A 20315-nucleotide genomic window follows, 5' to 3' on the forward strand; every position below is an offset into this window, starting at 1 on the left:
TGCTTTAAATAAGTAGTTACTAGTGTAATTTTTATACCCTTATCTATTCCTACCAAGAGTTGTGATAACATTTAATAAATAATATAACAACAATAACAATATAATATAACATGTAATAGGATGCCAGAGAGCTTGGAAACCTCCTCAACTTTGTGCTAAACTATTTTGAGCTTTACACATTCCTTTAACAGGTATCTTGATAAAAATCTATTGTATACTCAGAGTTAGGGCACAATGGCCCCCTCTTCTCTATTAAACTGAAAGATAATCCTGTGGCATTCAGTGGGGACTCAGCACATTTGAAAATCAGGCCACTAATTTAAGAACCTATGTATGAATTGAGAAGACTAAATCTAGACTCCTACTTCTGAAGATCTTCGCCTTGACTATTCTGTTTGAGGCAATTATCTTTTACCCCTGTACATGACTGTATCTTTCTAATAGGTTAAGAGTGAGCTTTTCTTTGTTTGCAATCGATTAGTTTTACTGTATCATGCTCATTAAGGGCTTGATCCAACTCCCACTGAACTCAAAGTCTCTCCATTGATTTCTATGAGACTTGCATCAGGCTATAATTGCTCATTATAAAATTAAAAAAACACCTTTATGTATTGTCAATATTGTAATTGCTGCCTACATTTTATAAGTAAAATCTTTAATGACCTGGAAGTATAACCAGATACTTAATTTATGTTTTATTATTCTACTAGCTAAAAATAGCTGGGATCAATTTTTTTCTTATCTCAATTTTTATACTCTGTATGTTTCAAGATGTATGAGTTATGATATATTTTTCCACTTATTAAAAAAGAGAATTTGAATGCGCTGTCCATACACACACACAGGGTTCTACTAACTATTTACAACAAGAGAAAACTAAACTAGTTGAGAAGTTGTGAGGTTAAGACCACACAGAACTCTGATTCCAGCCAGGGCTGATACAAAGGAACTGAGGGAGGTTTGGGCAGTGCCGCCTCTTATAGCCAGAGGAGAGGCTACAGCCACGTGGTGCTAGTGCTGCCCCTCTACAAGTACTGGTAGACAAATTTAAACTGGGTGCGCACACACCTAAGTGGAATGCATGGCTGTGTCTATTCGAAGTTTTCAATTACTGCTATGTTCTTTTTTTTATTTGTAAACATCTATATCAAAAAGTAGATTTACAGATACTTTAATTAAGAAAGAAATCACTGAGTAGATCCAAGTTTCAGGGGATTGAATTGCTTCTTAATTAAGCAGTAAGCTTCAATAATCTAAACATTACTTTGAGATATCAACTCTATTTGATTAACATTCCTAGGCAGAGAACTGTATCTCAACTAATTTGCTATTATCACCACTTATAATGTGGGTGTTATGAATGTTTGAGATAACATGAAGACGCATAGAATTAAGCAAGGCTGTCTCATTCTAGTGTAGGATAATAGCCACCAAAATAAGGCTTCAAATTTGCAATGAGTTTAACGTGAGTAGATTGCTTTACTCACATGAAGCCCCACTGAAGTCACTGAAATATATACATTTTAATTTCACATATATTGACAATAACAACTTTTCTATAACACTAGTCAAAGTGGCTATTTTTAAAAACTAGCTTTAAATTTGTTTTAAAATTTAGATTGTTTTAAAAACTAGCTTAAACGCACCTTGCTCCTTTCAGCCCAAACAATTAATACAAAACCTCAGTTAGTTAAATAAGCACTTTTCATTCATGTGATTTATTTTTAAGGAGAATGCAAGGAAATTCCTTACCTCTAAAAAGTCAATAATTTCCCTGTTCAGGAATATATGTAGCCCCTCATTTTCCCTATGGTTTGCATTATTCACTGGCTGTATACATTATGACACACTATTATTCTAGTCTTTAATTTAGAGACAACTGCATGGCTTCCTCGTGCCTCCCCACGCCTTCCTGGGAATTTCACTAATAAATCATACTGTATTTATGTAACAAGCTGCATTTCACATGTAGTCTCCAAACAATCTGTATTTCAAAGATAGTTGAAAGACACATACCTAGAAGGTTTCTTGTCTTTGGCATCACATAATAGAAGCTCTTTGCAAGGAGATTTATTTTCTGTATCTTCCTGCTTTGTCGTCTCTGACACAGATTTCCCAGATGATCGATTATGAGCTGAAGATTTTGAGCCAGTGTGACCAGGGCTAGGACATTTTCTGTCACTATTAAAACAAATTGATAGTTTTGAAATCTGAGCTGTCAGTTTATTTTCTACGTGGTTGAAGATTCATTGCTGTAATTAAAGAAATACCGATACAGCAAGAAATCATATATTTAAAGAAAAATAAAATGTCCTTCCCTGCTACTAACAAAACTTTACAAACTGACAAAACTGGAGCTCCAGCTCCAGCTGCAACTTCAAAGCACTAGGTATACAGCTATTTTTAGAGCACTAGCACCAGCCCTCCTAGCTTAAGGCTGTCGACCTGGGCTTGGAGGCTCACTGCCACTTGCTCCAAAATGCGGTGTAAATTTATCCGTATTGTCACAGGTAAAACTCCAACTGACTTCAGTGGGAGTAGAGTTCGCCCAACACTGAGTGCTTTTGAAAAGCCTACCAGTATAATATGAATACAAAAGAATTTTAAAATTTCTTTTCACAGTTTTTGCTTTAAAAAAAAATGTATGCATTCTTGTGTCTTGGACAATCAAAATAGATTAGGACCTGATACTATTCCCATTGAAGTGAAGTTACTGTAGGCACCAATGGAACTAGTCAGTTTGTAGTCAATTTCACTTTCTAGTTCTAATACATTAGCACAATCCTACAATTTGGGGATAATTTAACCAGACAGTGAACTTTTAATAGTTGAACACCCTCTTTGTTTTTAACTTAAAGTGGGGCTTCTCCATGAAAACAGCATTTAAAATACTACATATTCAAAATTCAAAGTCATTATAAGTGAAAACGGAGTGAAATTCTGAAGTGCAAAAAGGTCACCATTAGCACATTTCACTCAAATATAGCCCTTAGAAATATTGCAAACCTCTCCCCACACCAGGTGTTTGCAATTGATTTTGGTGTAAAAGCCTGAAACTGTTGAAAATAAACATATAAGGAGCCCCTTGCCACCGCAACCATTTTCTCCCCAATGCTTCTAATACAAAACAGTTACTAACCTGTCCAAAACTGTTGCTCTTTGAGAGGTCTTGCTCATGTCCATTCCACGTTAGGTGTGCGTTCGCAGTGTGCACCGGCGCCAGAGATTTCTGCCTCAGTGATATCGGTCAGACCAGCTCTAGTGACCTCTGGTGCCCCGCGCTCAAGCGCTGGTATAAGGAACCGGACGGCCCCACATCCTCTCAGTTCCTTTTTGGTAGCTAACTTTGACAAAGGGGCAGGAGGGTGGATCGTGGAGTGGACATGAGCAACACATCTCGAAGAACAACAGTTATGGAAAGGTTAGTAACTCTCTTTTCTTCTTCGAGTGCTTCCTCATGTCCATTCCACGTTATGTGACTCCCCAGGGCTACCCGAGGAGGTGGGCTCAGAGTTCAGGACACTTGGGCTAGGGCTACACTACAGGAAAGGGGGGGGGGTTGACCTAAGATACGCAACTTCAGCTACGTGAATAGCGTAGCTGAAGTTGAGTATTTTAGGTCAACTTACCTGGCTGTGAGGACGGCGGCGAGTCGACCGCTGCTGCGCCGCCATCAACTCCACTTCCGCCTCTTGCCGCGGTGGATTTCCGGAGTCGACGGAAGAGCCATCGGGGATCGATTTTATCGCGTCTTCACTAGTCGCGATAAGTCGATCCCCAATAGATCGATTGCTACCCGCCGAATCGGCGGGTAGTGAAGACGTGCCCTTGGATTGCAACACTACTCTCCCAAACTTGGCATTATCTCTTGCCTGCTGGGTGATAGTGTACTGGGAGGAGAAGGTATTTAACAATGACCAGGTCACTGCTCTGCAGATGTCTTGGATTGGGACCTTGGCCAGAAACGCCGCTAATGAAGCCTAAGCTCTTCTTGAATGAGCAGTCAAGATGGCAGGAGGTGGGACGCCTGCCTGCTCATAGCACATACAAATGCAGGAAGTGATCCAGGATGAAATTCTCTGAGCTAAAAGCAATAGGCCTTTCATCCTGTCTACTACTGCCACAAAGAGGAGCATGGATTTATGGAATGGCTTGGTCCTCTCAATGTAGAAGGCCAGGGAGTGTCTAACATCCAGCGTGCCCGGAAAAGATTCTGATTATTATGAAACTGTGAGACCATCTTTGGGAGGAATGCTGGGTGGGGGTGCAGTTGAACCATGTCCTTGTAGAACACTGTATGTGCGGGTTCCAATGTAAGGGCCCTGATTTCTGAGACCCTCCTGGCCAATTGCTACCAGGAAGGCAACCTTCCAGGAGAGATACGACTAAGGGCACAACGCCAGCGGCTCAAAGGGAGGACCCATGAGTCTTACCAGGACTAGGTTTAGGTCCCATGGTGGGATAGGATTGCAAATTTGAGGGTAAAGTTGCTTAATTCTTTGAGGAAGCAGATGGACATTTTGTGTGAGAAGACAAACCTACCGTACACTGGAGGGCTGAGATAGCCACCAGATGCACATTGAGAGATGACAGGGCAAGGCCCTGTTGTTTCAGATAGAGCAAGTATTCCAGCACGAACTGGAAGGGTTACTGAATTGGTGAGAATCCTCATTGGGAAGACCACACCGAGAAATGCTTCCACTTGGCTAGATAAGTCACTCTAGTAGACAGTTTCCTACTACCTAGCAAGACCTGACGGACTTGTTCTGAAGAGGCCTGCTCTGCCGGGATCAACTATGGAGCTTCAACGTGGTCAGGTAGAGGATCCTGAGGTTCAAATAGAATAAACGTGTGATCTTGCAAGATCAAGTCCAGGAGGGTTGGGAGAGGCAGCAGGGGTGCTACTGACAGATCCAGCAGCATGCCAAAGCAGTGTTGTCATGGCCATGCTGGGGCTATAAAGATGACCCTTGCTTTGTCTCACTGACTTTCAGAAGGACCTTGTGCACCAGAAGAATGCGAGAAAACACACAGAACAGGAGTTCTGTCTGTGCAAGTAGGAAGGCATCTGAGAGAGCCAGGGCTGTGACTGTGCAGTGAGCAAAACTGATGGCATTTCCTGTTCTGTTTGGTTGCGAACAGGTCTACAGGGGAGATCCCCAACTCTGGAAGATGGATCCTGTCTCCTCTGAGTGAAGGGATTACTCATAGTGAGAAAAGAAAAAGACCTGCTGAGGTGATCTGCCAGAGCATTCCAGGCTCACAGAAGATCGGAAGCTTCGAGGTGGACGGAGTGTTTCATACAGAAGTCCCACAGGTGAATGGCCTCTTGATACAGGGTAGACGAACACACTCTTTCCTGTCTGTTGATGTAAAACATGGCTGCCATGTTGTCCGTAAGCACTCATACAATTTAGTCCGTAATCTGGGGTAGGAACACTTGGCAAATTAAGCAGACCGCTCTGAGCTCGCTGACGTTTAAGTGCAAGGAGAGCTCTTCCTGGGACCACAGGTCCTGAGGTGAGCCCCCCAACCTAGTTTGGATGCATCTGAAATTAGGGATATGGAAGGTCACGGGGTAACAAAGTTAACGCCTGCACATACTGAATGGGGATCTCTCCACCAGTCGAGAGAGATGAGGACCAGGATGGGGACTGTACTCACCTATTCCAGGTTTGGTGAGTACACATAAGCCAGCCAAACTTGAAGGGGTCTGAGGTGTAGTCTTGTGTGTTGTACCATGTAAATGCACATAGCCATGTGACCCAAAAGTTTGAGGCAAAAATGGACTGTCGTGACATCAAAGCCGACATCGTTTGGAACCAGGACTCTGGGAGGAAGGCTCTGGGCCAAGTAGAATCGAGCACCATTCCAATAACCTCTATCCGCTGGAGGGAACGAGAGTCAACTTCTGCTCATTTATCAATAGGCCCAAGGCACGGAAGGTGGCTTGGACCAGGCTGATGCTGGCTTTCACCTGAGCCTCAGACCAGCCCTTGATCACCGCCAGTCATCAAAGTAATGATAGACTTGAATGGTGTGCCTTCTGAGGAAGACTGCCATCACCGGCATGCGTTTTTTGAAAACCCGAGGGGCTGTCGACAGGCCAAAGGGCAAGATGGTGAACTGGCAATAAGTTGGTTTACAATAAATCTGAGGACTCTTCTGTGGCCCCGGAAGATGGAGATATGGAAATAGGCATCTTTCGAGTCGAGGCATACCAGTCTCCTGGAACCAGGGAGGGAATAATGGAGACCAGGGAGACCATGTGGAATCTCAGTTTCCTGCGATAATTGTTGAGGCAACGCATGTCTAGGATCGGTCGAAGCCTCCACCCCCCCTTGGCTTTATAATAGCAAGTGTAAATCCCTTTCCCTCTCAAATTCTGAGGCAGCAATAGGACTAGAACCTCCTAGACTAGAAGTTGTTCATAAGAGGGATGGGGGATGGAAGGGAGGGGTGGAAGAAATCTGAAGGGTGTAACCTTCTTCCACCATACTCAGTACTCAGTGGTCCGAGATGAAGAGGGACCATGACAGGCTGAAGTGGGAGAGTTGATCTGAAAACAAAAAGGCGGCAAGATCCGGTAAGGGAACTGATGTAACACCCTCGGGTGCCCCTTCAAAAGTTGTTTGGGGCCTCCCAGGTATCTGTGAATCTGGTAGTGAGAATAAGGTGGAGGGGGGCAGCTGTCTGTGCTCGTAACCCCTGCTCCGTTTTGAAATGGGTCCTGGCGAGGCACCAGAGCTGAGAAGCGGGTCAGCTGTTGAGGTCTGAAATGATTCTTTGAAGGTGCTGGGGAGTAGAGGTCCAGGGAGCTGAGGATAGGCCTGGAATCTTTCCGACCGTGGAGTTTTGAGTCTGTCTGCTCAGAGAAGAGGGACATCCCCTCAAAGCAGTGGTTCCCAAACTTTAACAACCAGTGAACCCCTTTCACTAAAACGTCAAGTCTCACGAACCCCCTCCTAAAAATGAATATTTCCAGTGATTTTCTACTTTACCGGAGTATAAATTATAAAAAGAAGTGATCTTGGAAATATAAAATGTGTTTTTATGACATGCTTATTACACACTATTATTATTTATTATTTATCATTACAGTATTTTTATTACATTATGAAAACAGCAACACTTTTCCAAGATCTCACTTTTGTAGCTTGTATCACTTTGAATAAGCCTGTTATAAGACAAGGCTCCTATGTTTCATCGAGGAGTATCAGATGTGAAACAGCATAAAGTTATTTAAGAAGCCAACTCAAAGAGTTCCTCCTACACAAGCATTCAGGTCTTGAGCAGTCCAGGCAAACAACGCACGTTACAACAAAGCTCAAACTAGTTCTTCATAATAATTTTAAAAACAATACTAGCTGCTTATTTATTTTAAAAACAGCAAAAAATATCCACCTCCCTTTCCATTTCTTATAAGGAGTTTTGAAGTTTAAATCTCCTCAGTGTGATAAATATGCTTGCTTTGATCTGCTTAGTTCTTGGAAGTCCAGAGGCTCTGGGCTGCTTGCCCCATGTTTCCCGGGGTCCCTATGGATAACTCTGTCCGCCATTAGGGATTTTTTTCCCCAAGAACCCCCTGTAACACTTTGTGAACCCCCAGGAGTTCATGAACCCCAGTTTGGGAACCACTGCCTCAAAGGAAAAATCTTGGATGGACTGCTCAAGTGGAACCCCCAAGACTGGAGTCAGAGCACCTCCTCATGACCTCAGCCGAAGCCATTGTTCTGGCTGCCAGATCAGCTGCGGCTAGGGCTGCTTGGAAGGAGGCCCCTGGCTATGGTCTTCCATTCCTCCATCATAGCGGAGAACTTTTGCCTGAAGTCCTGTGGCAATGAGTCCTTAAACTTTGCCATCGAGTCCCAAATGTTATAATAATACTTCCCAAGCAAGCCCTGCTGGTTGGAGATGCAAACCTGTAATCCATCCATAGAATAAATCTTTCTACCGAACAGCTTTTTAAAGTCCTTTTGCTTGGGGGTCGTGCCTACCTGCCCTTGTCTGGCTCTCTCATTGGCTACTGTGACCGCAAGGGACCCGGGAGGAGAGTGGGAATTCAGGTATTCATATCCCTTGGCAGGAATGTAGTACCTTTTCCCTGCTCTCTTTGAGGTGGGAGACAGAGAGGATGGGGACTGCCATAGGGACCTGACTGGACCCATAACGATGTCATTGAGGGGTAGGACCACTTTTGATGGGGCCATGGCAGCCAAAATGTCAATGAGGCTACGTGAGAACTCGTTAAGAACCTCCACCTCTAGCCCCAGGTTAGACGCCACAATGGGAGGAAGAGACCTCTACTGGTGGGAGGCCTTCCTCCTCCTCTTCTGCACTGATCACGTATCACACAGGCCTAAATCCCAAGTGTCGGTACTGAGCTTGGTACCAGAGTCTGGGTGAGGTGCCAGATGGCGTGGGAGTCCTTCTCTTGGACACCACTGAGTATGAACAGCTGGAAGGGAGAAAACCCCACAGATTCCAAAATGGCCATTGGACCTGCCAGATGCTGTGGGCGGCACCCGTGCTGAGATCCACTGGGACGTAAGTTAAGTACTAGTGACGGACCCTTGGTTGTGTGCAGGACTCCACCTCCAAGTCAGAGGATGAGTCATCTTGAGGAGACCATGGGAGGGGGCAGTACCCCTTGCTTCTGCCAGCTGCTGCTGAGAAGCCTTTGCCGATGATGGTAGGGCCGGTTTCCCCCAGTCGGTACCAGAGGATCCAGTGCTCAGTAGGAGCTCTGGGTAACCTGTTCCCTTCTGCTTGATGCTCTCGTCGGCACTGGTCAGCAGAACCTGGCGTGTCATCAGTTCTTGGACACTGCAAAGGCCTCCGAGGTGGATGGCATCACAATCCCACTGGCGCCACAATATTCCCCTGCTGTCAGTGAACAGTCCTGCACCAGACTCAGTGGCACCTGTGAGCAGGGTTGAGTCGATGGTGCTGCTAGTGGAGCAGGAGTGGCCTGACAGGGGTCACACTCCGCTGCACTCCCCTTGCTTGTCCTTTCTTGGTTCCAGGGAGCATCCCCTCTCAGACCATGTTTCTTGTGTTTCTTTCTCAGAATCAGAGAGGTTAAGCGGTGCCGAGAAGCGTGTTGCTAGAGGAGCACGTCACACCGAAACCGAGGTGCTCGTTGCCAAGTCCGACTAGCTTGGCTCCAACGCCAGCCTATCAGCTTTTATCAGGCTAGCCCTTAGTCTAGCCTTCCTGTCCTTTTTCGTACAAGGCTGAATTTTTAGCAGATTTGACAATGCTCTTGTACGTGAGCTTCCCTCAGACACTTCAGACAGCTGGAGTATAGGTCGCTCACCAGCATGGGCTTGCTGCAGGAGGTGCAGGGTTTGAAGCCTGGAGACCGGGGCACGCCTGGCCCCAGGGGCACAGGATGCGCCTCTAAGCTACAAGAGGGGGGTCTAACTGTATTCACTAATACTATATAGACTACTACTAGAAATTAAAACTGAAGATAACGAAATCACTGACTGATTGTCTTGCCGAAGCAAGAGAAGTTGTTTCTGCGACTGTCGTGGGTAGTAAGAAGGAACTGAGATGGTGCGGGGTTGGCCGGGTCCCTTATATTGGCGCATGAGCGCACAGCATCACAGGGCACTAGAGTGAGCATGACAGATACCACTGAGGGAAAAATCTCCAGCAACAGCGCATGCAGCGCGTGCACACCTAACATGGAACAGACATAAGCAAGCACTCGAAGAAGAATAAATCGCCCCAGGGCCGTAACTCCATACTTGTTGCTGCTCTTGCAAAACTTACCCCCAATAATTTGATTCCCCACTTTCCTCCCCAATAAAACCAAATTTATTAGGGCTGACACAACGAGGAGTCTTGTGGCACCTTAAAGACTAGCAAATGTATTAGAGCATAAGCTTTCGTGGGCTATGACCACTTCATTCATCTGAAGAAGTGGGTCATAGCCCACGAAAGCTTATGCTGTAATACATTTGTTAGTCTTTAGGGTGCCACAAGACTCCTCGTTGTTTTTGCTGAAACAGACTAACAAGTCTACCCCTCTAAAATTTATTAGGGCTCTTTTTCAAGCATCAACACACACACCAGTGAAACTGCTCTAGCAAATGTAACAATAAAATGAATCATTTCCACAAGTGAAATAAATCATTAAACAACTGATTTTAAACAATAATTAACATCTTAATGGTCTGTACACTTAGCAGGAGTGAAAATGCACTCTTGCTAAATCATACATAATGAAATCAACATCAATTTTTGCCAGCTTAATCATCCGCAGGCTCAGCTCTGACAGGGCCATTTCTTCTCTGGAAATGGTAATGTAGAGAAAAGCACAGGCCTTTCGAGACAATACAGACTTCAAGTTCTGCAAATTATGTAATATAGCATTTAAATAAAATGATATTATTGTAAGTTGTTAATACTATTTAGATCTTAATTACTTGATTACAGGAGAGGCTGATCTTTCATTTACTTCTGTCTTTCTGTTCTTGGGGACAGATGGACTGGCTAGCGGCATCTCTCCACTTAAACGATCTGGTAAGATTTGTTCTTTGTTCAAGTTGACGTCAGAATACGGGCAGCTGGCACCACCAAAAATTGAAGAGGAGAGGAGAAATACTTCCATTAGCTCAGACACTGAACAAACTTTCCTTAGTTTAAAGTGAACTGACTATAGATTCCAGCCTGAAAAAACGAACAACAAAGATGGAAAGAAATGCCTTGGTATATTCTCACTTTAAAATATTATCAAATACACTAGATTTTTGACATGCCAACCTGTTTGCATCTATCTTACTCTTTCTTTCTACAGCAATTTACTGCCACAGAACCAGTATTATGGCATAAATTCTAGAAATCAATAGAAAACCAAGCACGGATGGATGTTGGTTAAAACACCATCTAAAAGTGAAAACCGGAACTGTGCTACTAACCAAACTCAAGTAGCAAATATTTCTTTTTACCTCACAAAGAAGCAAACCCGCTGTGTTGGAATCAACAGAATCATGCTACCATGGTTATTTGTCCTGCAATACACTTTACAGAAAGAGTTACCACTACACTATTCAACTGTGACTGGGAACAGTGATTGGCCCACATTCTAATTGGCTGTTAGCATTTTTAAAATTATGTTACATTAAAAAATACGTTAAAAGAATGTTATTTATATTACAAAGCCAAGCACTTGAAAGTTAGGAAATGCCAGATTTACAGTTGTTCACAACTTGGCCCATCCTGTGCAGTGAATGAGGCAGGGGTCCTGTGGAAAAAGTAGTGTATGATCATGTAATTAAAGGCATTATCATAATACACACAAGGGGGATGAATTAAGATTGCCTGGGTAACCCTAAAACAGACATTTACTAACTTTAAAGTCCTTGACTTTGCAACCTAAATAGCATAGTTTTCATATTGGAAATTTCCTCGTTTATTTTTAAAATGAGCAATTGTAAAACTTTATTTCATTATGTGCAGCTATAACAATCTCCCCACCCTCTATCATCAGCAGAACCCTGAAACTTCAGCATCGCCCTACCTGGCAAACTACATTAGATGGCAGCAGGAGAAGGCTGTTATCGCACACAGGAAAATGGGCTGCTGATGCTATGTACTGGGTCCAGAGAATGGTCAAGGAGAGCCCAGTCAAGCTCTCTCTCTCTTTCCCACCCTGGGAGACAAAGGACTCCTGTTCCAAGAGGTGTCCCTAGATGTAAGGGAGCTGAGCCTTGTGTAAGATCTGGAGAACTTACAGAGCTCATCTCTCTCCCCTTCACGCTAGAAGTTAGAGCAGTTCGTGCCTATGTGCTGTGCCCTATGGAGGGGATAGGAAACTGGAGCCATATTCTGTGTCTGAGGGGACTATGAGGGCAGCCCAGTTTGGCTCTTTCTTGCCCACTGCCCGGGCTTAAGGAAGTTCCTCCTTGATCTGATGCCCTCAGGGAGGAGGCATGGGATGTGTGCCAGGTCCAAGGAGGAGGAGCTGCTGGGGGAAGCCCAGCTTTCTCTTCCACTCTCCTGCTATATCTGCTTTGGCAGCTCCCAGCTGTTCAGTGCAATGTCTGCTGCTACAGCTGCTTTGGCAGGAATGGGAGCTCAGCCTCAGGATGTTCACTGATTTTGGCAGGCTGCACCAATGTTTTCCCGAGGAATTCAAGTTAGAGAAGGAAATGGTAATTTTTAACCTTTTACAACATTATGTCCATAAGGCCATGTGACCCAAGAGCTGAAAGCAAGCACACCCTGTTGTCATTGGGTGGGACCTGAAGCTTTGGGAAAGGAAGGCTATGGACTGACACCTTTCCATTGGGAGGTAAGATGTGGCAGTCCTGAAGTTGAGGACTGCTCCTATTAAAGTTATGTGCTATAGTGATTGTAACTTAGATTTGTCCAAATTCAGTTTCAGGTCCAGACAGGAAATCAGCTTCCTGATGATTAAGATATTGTTTTGGATCTGGTTGCTTGATGCTCTATGAATTAGCTAATCATCAAGGTATGGAACTACTTGAACACCAGAACGATGGACCTGGGTTGCTACTACTGCCTTGCACTTGGTGAAGACCCCTGGGGCAGATGACAGTCTGAAGAAAGTATCGCCATGTGGAAGTATGATCTGCAGATCAAGGGCACGGAAGGGATGAAAGAGGCAAGAATGATCATCCTGAACTTGATTTTTTTGATTAAATAATTTGCTTTCTTAAACCTAGAATGGGATGGAGCCTACCAGATTTCTTTGGGACCAGGAAGTACTGGGAATAGAAGCCTTTGCCTCTGTGTTGGTAAGAAACGTCTTCTGTTGCTCTCAGTTCTAGAAGAGACTATCGTTCTTGAAGTAACACAATCTCGGAGAAGGGTCCCTAAAAGGAAAGAGGAAGGTGGGTTGGGAAAGGAGAGGGAGGTAAACTAGCTAATTTATCCCTGACTCCCTGTGCAGAATACCCATTTGCTTGACATGATGCTTTCCCAAGCAAAGTGAAAAAGGGAGAGGTATGATCTGAAGGGAGAAGATATGCTGTCCTTGATTAAGAAGTCAAAATGATTGCTTGGATGCTACAGCTGTTGGGTGAGAAGGGCTTCCTGCCGATGAAGATGGTTGGTGATGTTGAGGAACCCTGGAGCTTCTTTTAGAGACATACTGTGACCACTGTTCAAAAGAGGGTCTGGAATAAGATGACAGTCTAAATCAGTGGTTTTCAAACATTTTTTCTGGGGACCGAGTTGAAGAAAACTGTTGATGTCCATGACCCAACAGAGCTGCGGATGAGAGGTTTGGGTTGTGGGCGAGGCTCAGGGCTAGGGCAAAGGGTTGGGGTGCGGGGGTGAGGGTTGGGGCCAGGAATGAGGGGTTCAGGATGTGGGAGGGGGGTCTGGGCTGGGGCAGAGGGTTGGGTTGCACAAGGAGGTCAGGGCTCTGGGCTGGGGGTGAAGCTGGGGATGAGGGGTTTGGGGTGAACGAGGGGGTCAGGATTTGGGGGGTCAGGACTGGGGCAGGAGTTTGGGGTGCAGGAAGAGGGCTCAGGGCTGGGACAGAGCGTTGGGGCATGGGCTTACCGGTCAGCGGTGAGCCAGGATGAAGAGGAAGGCTTCCTGCCTGTCCTGGCCCCACGGACCCTGCTGCGCCCTGGAAACAGCCAGCAGCAGGACCAGCTCCTAGGCGGAGATGCGCGCAAGCAGCTCCACGTGGCTCTCACCTGCAGGCACTGGGCCTCCCCCCCAGAGAGTGCAGAACTGGTGCTCGCGGCGGGATCAGCCCCGTGGACACCCTGACTAGAAGCTGGACCTGCTGCTGGCCGCTTCCGGGGTGCAGCGCAGTGTTGAAACAGGGAGGCACTAGCCTGCCACAGTTGGGCAGCACCACCGACAGGACTTTTAATGTCCCAGTCGGCGGCGATGACCAGCGCCGCTAGGGTCCCTGGGTGTTGAGCAAGGTGACCCAGTGCCTTACATGCCTTGACCCAGTACCGGGTAACGAACCGAACATTGAAAAACACTGGTCTAAATTGTTTCCTTTTTATAACCCGAGTGTAAACTCTGAATGAATGATGCACTGCACAAGAGTCCTTTAGTGTCTGCATAGTGTCATCTGTTTTGGCAGAAAACAGTTTAGACCCCTCCAAAGTAAATCTTCTATTGTATTCTGCTGCTCCCTTGGAATGCCAGATGCCTGAAGTCAGGATGAATGCCGCATGGAGATTGCGGCAGCTACAAAACATGAGGCCATATCAGCAGCGTCTAAGATGTTCCTTGGAAACCAAAGTGAAAAACTGTTCCCCGTATTCTTCTGGCAGCTTTGTCAGCAAAGTTAGAAATTGCACAAAAATTAATAAAATCATATTTTGACAAAAGATCCTGATAATTTGCAATGCTCATTTGAAGACTGGTGGTGGAATAAACATTTCATAGATTCTAGGACTGGAAGGGACCTCAAGAGGTCATCGAGTCCAGTCCCCTGCCCTCATGGCAGGACCAAATACTGTCTAGACTAGGGGTCGACAATGTTCGGCACGCGACTCGCCAGGGTAAGCACCCTAGCGGGCCGGGCCAGTTTATTTACCTGCTGACGCGGCAGGTTCGGCTGATCGCGGCCCCCACTCGTCGCGGTTCGCCGTCCTGTGCAAATGGGGGCAGCGGGAAGCAGCGCGGGCCGAGGGATGTGCTGGCCATGGCTTCCCGCCGCCCCCATTGGCCCGGGACGGCGAACTGTGGCCAGTGGGGGCCACGATCGGCCGAACCTGCCACGTCAGCAGGTAAATAAAGTGGCCCGGCCCGCTAGAGTGCTTACCCTGGTGAGCCGTGTGCCGAATGTTGCTGAACCCAGGTCTAGACCATCCCTGATAGACATTTATCTAACCTACTCTTAGATATCTCCAGAGATGGAGATTCCACAACCTCCCTAGGCAATTTATTCCAGTGTTTAAACACCCTGACAGTTAGGAACTTTTTTCTAATGTCCAACCTAAACCTCCCTTGCTGCAATTTAAGCCCATTGCTTCTTGTTCTATCCTTAGAGGCTAAGGTGAACAAGTTTTCTCCCTCCTCTTTATGACACCCTTTTAGACACCTGAAAACTGCTATCATGTCACCTCTCAGTCCTCTCTTTTCCAAACTAAACAAACCCAATTCTTTCAGCCTTCCTTCATAGGTCATGTTCTCAAGACCTTTAATCATTCTTGTTGCTCTTCTCTGGACCCTCTCCAATTTCTCCACATCTTTCTTGAAATGCGGTGCCCAGAACTGGACACAATACTCCAGTTGACGCCTAACCAGCGCAGAGTAGAGTGGAAGAATGAGACTTCTTGTGTCTTGCTCACAACACACCTGTTAATACAGCCCAGAATCATGTTTGCTATTTTTGCAACAGTATCACACTGTTGACTCATATTTAGCTTGTGGTCCACTATAACCCCTAGATCCCTTTCTGCCGTACTCCTTCCTAGACAGTCTCTTCCCATTCTGTATGTGTGAAACTGATTTTTCCTTCCTAAGTGGAGCACTTTGCATTTGTCTTTGTTAAACTTCATCCTGTTTACCTCAGACCATTTCTCCAATTTGTCCAGATCATTTTGAATTATGACCCTGTCCTCCAAAACAGTTGCAATCCCTCCCAGTTTGGTATCATCTGCAAACTTAATAAGCGTACTTTCTATGCCAATATCTAAGTCGTTAATGAAGATATTGAACAGAGTCGATCCCAAAACAGACCCCTGCGAAACCCCACTGGTTATGCCTTTCCAGCAGGATTGAGAACCATTAATAACAACTCTCTGAGTATGGTTATCCAGCCAGTTATGCACCCACCTTATAGTAGCCCCATCTAAATTGTATTTGCCTAGTTTATCGATAAGAATATCATGCAAGACCGTATCATATGCCTTACTAAAGTCTAGGTATACCACATCCACAGCTTCTCCCTTATCCACAAGACTCGTTATCCTATCAAAGAAAGCTATCAGATTGGTTTGACACGATTGTTCTTTACAAATCCATGCTGGCTATTCCCTATCACCTTACCACCTTCCAGGTGTTTGCAGATGATTTCCTTAATTACTTGCTCTATTATCTTCCCTGGCACAGAAGTTAAACTAACTGGTCTGTAGTTTCCTGCCATTTTAAGCCAACCTCTTGAATTCCTTATACCTAGGAGAGGCTTTGAGTTGATTGATGGAGGAAACATATTTTAATTTGAATATTTTAATTCTGACTCCTTTACATTGTTGTGGTTTGGAGAACCTTGCCTTTGCCCCCACCGCTTTCCCAGCTTTAACTTAAATGTCTCTCTCCTGGTATTGCATTTGGGGGGGAGGGGTGGAGACAAAGGCACAGGCTCTGATTCAGCAAAATAATCATGTGTGTGCTTGATACCAAAGGGACTTAAGTACATGCTGAAATGCTTTGTTGAATCAGCATCATATAGTGATTAAGGCCAAAAGACTCTGAGTCAGGAGATGTAGGGCATACTCTCAGCTCAGCCACTGAGCTAGTGTGTGACCTTAGGCAAGTTGTTTAATCTTTCTGTGGCTTCCCATGCTCGCAATGGTCTTGTGTGGCTTGATTTATTAATGTACATGAAATGTTTTGAGGTCTTTGCTGGAAATTTCTATAAAAATATATTAAATATTATAGGTTGTGTATTATTAAAACAAACATTACAATGGAATCTGAAAACTGAAGGACACATTTAATTTGTACTTGGCTAAAATAACAACATATTTCTGCAAAGGTGGTGGTGGGGGGGGGGAAAGCAGGAGATATTACAAAACATCTTGCACAAAACTCCCACCAGAATCTTTCAACTGCACACTCAGACTTCTGTTTATCAACTGTGTTTACACTTTTACAATTCTTAAACCTGAATTTAAACAGCCTTAAACCTCATTCTTCTTGGAACTCGCTTATTTACACAGTAAGTCTGTGGTTTTTATTTTAATATTTTTTGGAAATTTAAAGATATAGTGTTAATCATCAACTGTTATAATATTAATGATGCTCTAAGGCACTTTGCTTTAGCATATTTTTTGGTGCAAGTCAGCTCCTAATTAAGGTACTACAGAAAGTTGTAGGAACATTTCATAATGTAATCCTTGATATTTGGATTACTCAGAGGAATAAAAATAAAAAGAATTCCCATGATTTTCATTTGTCAGTTTAATTTTAACAAAGCACAGCAAGCATGAACTTACCTATGAGATATGTAGGTTTAAATCAATCAGTGAATCCCTCCTGAGCCTCACTCCCGCCAGCTTTCCATTTAACAGGCCAGCTATGAAGCATTAATAATTAATCTTGTTATACCTACATTAAATAAAATGTTTTCTTTATATGAGTCCCTATATGTCTTAAAGACAACCGAAATCATTGACTTGACAGGCCTGATAAGGTGGCTATTTGTAAATTAAGTTTGTTTTTCAGCATTTTCTCTTAAATGGGAACTCGGCAGCTCTGGGGATTTATAATGGCATTCTAAACCATTCAACTCTAGGTCACTGCTTTGAGTTCAATCCAGGTTAGTTAGAGACATTAAATTATCATCAGAGCTGGTTCAGTGAACAAACGTCCAATTTTATAAAAGCCCCCATCACAAATAGTACTAACTGACAAACTGAGCAGACAGCTAGAGGACTGAATTGGCATGGAGAGTAAGCTATGCTAAGTGAGGGCTGTGCCACATTAAGATGGCAGTGTTAACATAAGAACATAAGAAAGGCCATATCGGGTCAGACCAAAGGTCCATCTAGCCCAGTATCCTGTCTACCGACAGTGGCCAATGCCAGGTGCCCCAGAGGGAGTGAACCTAACAGGCAATGATCAAGTGATCTCTCTCCTGCCATCCATTTCCATCCTCTGACAGACAGAGGCTAGGGACACCATTCCTTACCCGTCCTAGCTAATAGCCATTTTTGGACTTAACCACCATGAATTTATCTAGTTCTCTTTTAAACTCTGTTATAGTCCTAGCCTTCACAACCTTCTCAGGTAAGGAGTTCCACAAGTTGACTGTGCGCTGCATGAAGAAGAACTTCCTTTTATTTGTTTTAAACCTGCTGCCTATTAATTTCATTTGATGATCCCTAGTTCTTGTATTATGGGAATAAGTAAATAACTTTTCCTTATCCACTTTCTCCACATCACTCATGATTTTATATACCTCTATCATATCCCCCCTTAGTCTCCTCTTTTCCAAGCTGAAGAGTCCTAGCTTCTAATCTCTCCTCATATGGGACCCGTTCCAAACCCTTAATCATTTTAGTTGCCCTTTTCTGAACCTTTTCTAGTGCCAGTATATCTTTTTTGAGATGAGGAGACCACATCTGTACGCAGTATTCGAGATGAGGGCGTACCATCAATTTATATAAGGGCAATAATATATTCTCAGTCTTATTCTCTATCCCCTTTTTAATGATTCCTAACATCCTGTTTGCTTTTTTGACCGCCTCTGCACACTGCGGGGACATTTTCAGAGAACTATCCACGATGACTCCAAGATCTTTTTCCTGACTTGTTGTAGCTAAATTAGCCCCCATCATATTGTATGTATAGTTGGGGTTATTTTTTCCAATGTGCATTACTTTACATTTATCCATATTAAATTTCATTTGCCGTTTTGTTGCCCAATCACTTAGTTTTGTGAGATCTTTTTAAAGTTCTTCACAGTCTGCTTTGGACTTAACTATCTTTAGCAGTTTAGTATCATCTGCAAACTTTGCACCTCACTGTTTACCCCTTTCTCCAGATCATTTATGAATAAGTTGAATAGGATCGGTCCGAGGACTGACCCTTGGGGAACACCACTAGTTACCCCCTCCATTCTGAGAATTTACCATTTATTCCTACCCTTTGTTCCCTCTCTTTTAACCAGTTCTCAATCCATGAAAGGACCTTCCCTTTTATCCCATGGCAGCTTAATTTACATAAAAGCCTTTGGTGAGGGACCTTCTCAAAGGCTTTCTGGAAATCTAAGTACACTATGTCCACTGGATCCCCCTTGTCCACATGTTTGTTGACCTCTTCAAAGAATTCTAATAGATTAGTAAGACATGATTTCCCTTTACAGAAACCATGTTGATTATTGCTCAACAGTTTATGTTTTTCTATGTGTCGGACAATTTTATTCTTAACTATTGTTTCGACTAATTTGCCTGGTACAGGCTTACCGGTCTGTAATTGCCGGGATCACCTCTAGAGCCTTTTTAAATATTGGCGTTACATTAGCTAACTTCCAGTCATTGGGAACAGAAGCCGATTTAAAGGACAGGTTACAAACCTTAGTTAACAGTTCCAACAGTTGGAAGAAGCTTGCATTGCAGATGCCCATCTGCAACTGTTCTGGGGACACAGGACTACTGTTTCCAGAGCTGTCAATCCAGCACCTTTCACAGGCTAAGCACAAAATTTATTTTAAGAAAAAAAACTTTACTCTGGAAGACTCAAGAATAATTAAGAAAAAGTAAAAACATATACTGCTTATTATTTCTGTTTCTATGGCATTTGCGGTCTCTCCCGTTGATAGATACTATAATTCATGCAACTAAGTCACAGATTTGGAACGAATAATAAAATTGCGTCCAGTTTTATTGCTTTGCGGCCTAGGTAGTTCAGCAAATATAATTGTGATCACTGTAATCACCCACTACTTGCCAAACATTAGGTCTTTACTAAGTACAAGGAACACAAGAGATAAGAACAGATACTACACTTGACCAGAGCTTGGAGAGGAAAGGAGGCCATTCCCAATATTATAATTGAAACTCTGGCTCAACATGAGCCAGTATTCTCTCTCAACATCCATATCTTGTTAAGGATTGCCTGAAACTACGATGAATGGAGAAATGTTCTTTTTCCACCCTGCTTAAGTGAAAAACTACGAATGTGCTATAACTGAGGACCTTTGGAGCAGACTAGCTTTAATGTTTATTCATCAAGAGTTGACCCAAGCCACTAGCAAACTACAAAATACAAATGATTGCTTTTCATGCCTGCCAGGATTTGAAGATTGTTGCTTGCTATAAGCACACATTTCACGATCATAAATATGCAGCTAATTTGCATAATGCTACCTATTTGCGTACTGGTCCCACAGCGTCTACCCTCATTTCAAAATCTTAGATTCACTACTGAGAACAAGTCCTTATTATCATTAACTTTTTCAAGAAGTGCACACTTTAACCCTGTCACAATTAATCATCCAATGCTTTTGTCTGGCTCCTAAGGAGCAAGCTATCAACATTATTTCAAAACTGCTTAGAATTGTAAATGATCCTTCTGCCTGCTTTCAGGCATTTACTCCGCACACATATTGCACCTTATCATGATAGATAAAGAAATAC

General features: G+C 43.9%; 1 protein-coding gene across 5 annotated transcripts in view; it reads right to left on the reverse strand.

The window, feature by feature from the left end:
• L3MBTL3 (L3MBTL histone methyl-lysine binding protein 3) overlaps positions 1 to 20315 on the reverse strand; it is a 158109-nt gene that overhangs the window by 22473 nt on the left and 115321 nt on the right. For all 5 annotated transcript variants that reach the window (XM_034765689.1, XM_034765690.1, XM_034765692.1 and 2 more), the window contains 2 exons: positions 10437 to 10577; positions 2017 to 2181 (listed from right to left, as the gene is read on the reverse strand). In XM_034765689.1, coding sequence (XP_034621580.1) covers positions 2017 to 2181; positions 10437 to 10577 — 306 coding nt within the window. The remainder of the gene's footprint in view (positions 1 to 2016; positions 2182 to 10436; positions 10578 to 20315) is intronic.

This window comes from Trachemys scripta, chromosome 3 (assembly GCF_013100865.1).
Source record: "Trachemys scripta elegans isolate TJP31775 chromosome 3, CAS_Tse_1.0, whole genome shotgun sequence".
Lineage (NCBI taxonomy): Eukaryota > Metazoa > Chordata > Testudines > Emydidae > Trachemys > Trachemys scripta.